General features: G+C 34.4%; 1 protein-coding gene across 1 annotated transcript in view; it reads right to left on the bottom strand.

Annotated features, from left to right (window-relative positions):
- Window positions 1-4,614, bottom strand: part of LOC106465599 (B-cell receptor CD22-like) — a 57,314-nt gene that overhangs the window by 29,398 nt on the left and 23,302 nt on the right. The window contains exon 2 of the mRNA XM_013925832.2: window positions 3,897-4,226. Within this exon, the coding sequence (XP_013781286.2) occupies window positions 3,897-4,226 (330 nt within the window). The remainder of the gene's footprint in view (window positions 1-3,896; window positions 4,227-4,614) is intronic.

Here is a 4,614-nt window from a genome sequence, read left to right as displayed (position 1 = left end):
GTAACAAAAAAAAAAAAAAAACTGCACTCGAAATTTGTTCTTTTGCAAGCATCTTTAAACCAATATTTTCTGTTATACGCAATTGAAGTTGGCAAATATTACTGAATCAGTTAAAATGTGTTAGATACAATTTCGTTATCTTATTTATAAACTTTGTAATGTGTAAGACGTTAAGCAGAATCATAAAATAAAACAAAATTGACAAAATCTATGTATTCTTCCTATTAAAATGGTCCTATTAACATATTTAAATACCAAGGAAACGTTTAATAGTATTCTTTTGTAAGTTCTTTTCCGCATTGCACAATTAGATACAAATACTATAACTTCGAATTGTTGACAAATAGTACAACAGAAATTAATCATATAAAGTTGAGTACTTTTTCCCAGCATGTTTCTTCTTCAATCCTTACAAAAAGCCCGGCATGGCCAGGTGGTTAAGGCACTCGACTCCCAATCTGAGGGTCGCGGGTTCGGATCCCCCGTCACACCGAACATGCTTGCCCTTTCAGCCGTGGGGGCGTTATAATGTGACGGTCAATCTCACTATTCGTAGCCCAAGAGTTGGCGGTGGGTGGTGATGACTAGCTGCCTTCCCTCTAGTCTTACACTGCTAAATTAGGGACGGCTAGCGCAGATAGCCCTCGTGTAGCTTTGCGCGAAATTCAAAACAAACAAATCCTTACAAAAAAATACATGTTAGGTAATACAAATAAAATGGTATTAATATTCGTCATTTTTCGCTGGCGATTTAATTTGTGTTTCGAAATTACCTAAATGTCATATATACTGCCATAATGTTAGTAAACATCCATGTAAATTCAAATACTATAACGATGTGTTTTTTAACATGTAAGTTGTGTTTAACGGTTTACATGATACGTATTCTAGCCTAAAACGGATAAAAATGACGTATAGTGTTATGATAATATATTTATACAGCTGCAACGTATTTGACTTACACATTAGCTTTACTCCATGGGCTACTTCGGATCAATAAACTTGCAACGAAATAAGTCATACTTAAATACGTTTAAACTAGTTGTTTTTCACATCATTCATTATTAACTCATTAAACATTACAATAATCTGCTAGTCTTATTTCGGATCATTCGATTTGGCGAATTATTAATAAAACCTATGAAGATCGTGGGCGCGAAACATTTCTCTTTTCTGTTATAAAGATTTTCGTCAGTTATTTGCATTTGCATCAGTTTATTTTCCTGTTATTTTCCTCTGCCAAAATAACTATTTCGTTATTGTGATTTGAACCCTCTCAACTGTCGAACATATCAGTCACACAATAATGACATTCCACTCACTTGTTTTCCACACGATCCTACCTATATTAGTTGCTAGTAATGGAAATTCATTACAGTTTTTAGCCTGCTACCGACAACAAACACTGTACTGGCTATTTATCTGTCGCTAATAGCAGTAACAGAAGATAGAGCGATTGGCAAGATTTTGTCATCACGTTTACGGTAAATGATGAGACTAGACGTGTTGCACGCCATGTCTAATGTTTCTTAATAACTAAGCAAAAACAAAACACAAACACACAAAAAAAAACGCAGATATACACAGCGGACAACCGATGCTCGGCTAATCGAACTTTAGCGTTGTAAGTTCGTAATCTTACCCGCTGGCCCACCTAGAGACATTTGACGTTTCTAGTAGCAGTCTCTTAAACGAAGAATGGATTTTTGCAGCTTTCCTGTCATCTATAGGTAAATACAAAACTGGCAGCTATTTATGAAAGTAGAGAATAAACATACAAAAAAACGTATTGTTAATATTTCGTGAGTATTTGTTTGCTCGCGTTTTCCGTACGCTACGGCCTGTGAATTTCACAAAGTCTCTCGAAAAGGCTTACTAGTTGGGATGTTGTTAAATCACAAACAATAGATGCAGAAACTCTTATGAACACTCTACTTTTCTGATGTGCAACCTTTGCTAAATACTGCTACAATGAACAAACAGACCGTACAATATATACATAAAGGGGCCGAATGTGGCCTAGTGGTTAGCATGCTGGAACGTAGATGTATGGTTCAGTGGCTCTCGTTTCCCTCGCATTTTGGAGCCAGGAGAGTGTTATAAGAGTGAAAGTCAAATTTTATTATTTATCTGAACAGAGTATTTCAAAGATTGGCATAAACTACTGCTTTGCTTCTAGTCTATCACCTGAAAAGTAGGGACTAGCGCAGACAAACCTCGCGTAAAGTTGCACGAAATTGAACAAACAATAAAAAAAAATATTTACCAGAAATACTTATTACTTCAGAAAACTACGTCGTGTACTAATCATAGGTTGTGAATAAAAATATTAGATACTCTCGATGTTGACTGTATTCTAGGCTTTCATTTCACAAGTTCGTTTTAGACATAAACATAATTTTTAAACATAAACTATATACAATGCCATTTGCACATGTATCACACGATGTGTTTAAATGTTCATTTCATACTGGTAAACATAATTCAGAAACAAATTATAGTTTTGTAAACATCATTCGAATAGCTTCGTGCTATTGTTAGTTTATAATACTAATTGCGAAAATCCACCTGCTTTTAATCTGTGTTAAACCATAAGTTTCTTGGGAATTGTTTATGTGTAAAATATGTATTTGAAACTATGTACCTATATTATTTTTATGATTCGAGGAAACATCGTTCTTCCTGAGGCTATAGTTACACTGAAACAGTAAGATATGCTTTGTGGTTTTACTATATACTTCAAATCATGGCCAGGTGGTTAAGGCCACTCGACTCGTAACCTGAGGGTCGCGGGTTCGAATACCCGTCACACCAAACATGCTCGCCCTGTCAGCCGAAGGGGCGTTATAATGTGACGGTCAATCCCACTATTCGTTGGTAAAAGAGTAGCCCAAGAGTTGGCGGTGGGTGGTGATGACTAGCTGCCTTCCCTCTAGTCTTACAATGCTAAATTCGGGACGGCTAGCGCAGGTAGCCCTAGAGTAGCTTTGCGCGAAATTCAAAAAACAAACAAACAATCAAATCATGAGCTATTTGTCTGAAATGTTTATCTCCATATGGAATCATTAGGCAAGACCTTTTCTTATAGAATTTATGGTGTTTTTAGTGAGTAGAATGATTCATTGTGCTTTATTTATCTTATATTTTTAGCACCCTCATATTTGATTTATCGTGTGCTTAAGCGATTTTTTTCTTGTGAAAAAGAGTAATGTTAAAATACTAATAGTTTTGTTTCCTATTTATTTTAACAACAGGTTTTATTTCTAACTTTTGTTTATTAATTGCTCTTTAACCAGTGGTCTATAAACATTTATTTTGGAATGGTCTGTGTAGCTCATAACCTAATTTTATGACCAATAATGTATTAAGTTTTACCTAGATAATCCCTTTCCGTGAAAGGCTTAAATTTTAGAACATTTATTAAAATCGTTATGAGAAGGGTGGACACACATACTGTGAATATACTGTGTAGCTCATAACCTAATTTTATAACCAATAATGTATTAAGTTTTACCTAGATAATCCCTTTCCGTGAAAGATTAAATTTTAGAACATTTATTAAAATCGTTATGAGAAGGGTGGACACACACATACTGTGAATATACTGTGTAGGTACGTTTAAAATAAGATAAATAAAATATATCTAGATTTAATTGATATAGTTCAATAAAAAGTTTGTTATAGCGTAGTTTTTCATTTGTGTAACTAAAATATTGAAGGTTATGTATGAGTCAATAAAATGTTCGGTTAATACTAGTTTGTGTTAACTTAAAAGTATGTTTATACGTATGCTTGTCCACTAAGAGCAGTTCGCTTTTATTCCCTTTTATACTAAAAAAAGTCTTTCATAGCAGTCGATGCCCAAGAAATACATCATGATACCACTGACCACTGACCAATGACCTTTAAGATGCTGTCAGTGTAGCGTGTCCTTGTTCTGTTGAAGTCCACTCGGCAACGGTACGACCCATCGTCCTGAAGCATTAGCGGTTCAATGATAAGTTTGGCTGGTCTATCCACTGTGGTAAGGTAAGCTCGTCCTGCTAAATGGTCGCTTGATGAGTGCCGTCCTTGCCAAAGTGGACCTGTTCTTGCATCAAACGTATAGACAGGTATCAGTACCTTATCTTTGTACCAGAGAACTAGCACAGCTTTGTCGTCCACTGGAGTGGAGGTCATATTACACGGAAGCTCAACCTTTCCCCCAGCTAAGCCTTCAATAACATCTGTAAAAATATATATATATATAAATAAATATACAAATATAATACAGGAACTAAAATTTTCGGAGCAAAGTAGCTTCCACCTATTAGAGCCGAAGACTATTGTTCTATAAAAAACACAGGGTATTTAATGTTCCTGCAAAATTAGCACCGCTAGGTTTATCATTAAATAAAAATCAACACAATGGTATTAAATATTTTAACATAATAAAAATCAGCACTCCTGTATTTATAATAAAATATTTTAACATAATAAAAATCAGCACTCTTGTATTTATAATTAAATATTTGTAACATATGCTATCCAGCCATATGCATTAATTATTTAATATTTCCTTATCAAAATGTTATATAGGTAGCCAGCCATATATATATATATATATATATATAT

The sequence above is a fragment of the Limulus polyphemus genome, unplaced genomic scaffold (assembly GCF_000517525.1).
Source record: "Limulus polyphemus unplaced genomic scaffold, Limulus_polyphemus-2.1.2 Scaffold1996, whole genome shotgun sequence".
NCBI lineage: Eukaryota > Metazoa > Arthropoda > Merostomata > Xiphosura > Limulidae > Limulus > Limulus polyphemus.
The sequence above is the reverse complement of the archived record's forward strand: the minus strand, read 5'-3'. Positions and strand labels throughout refer to the sequence as shown.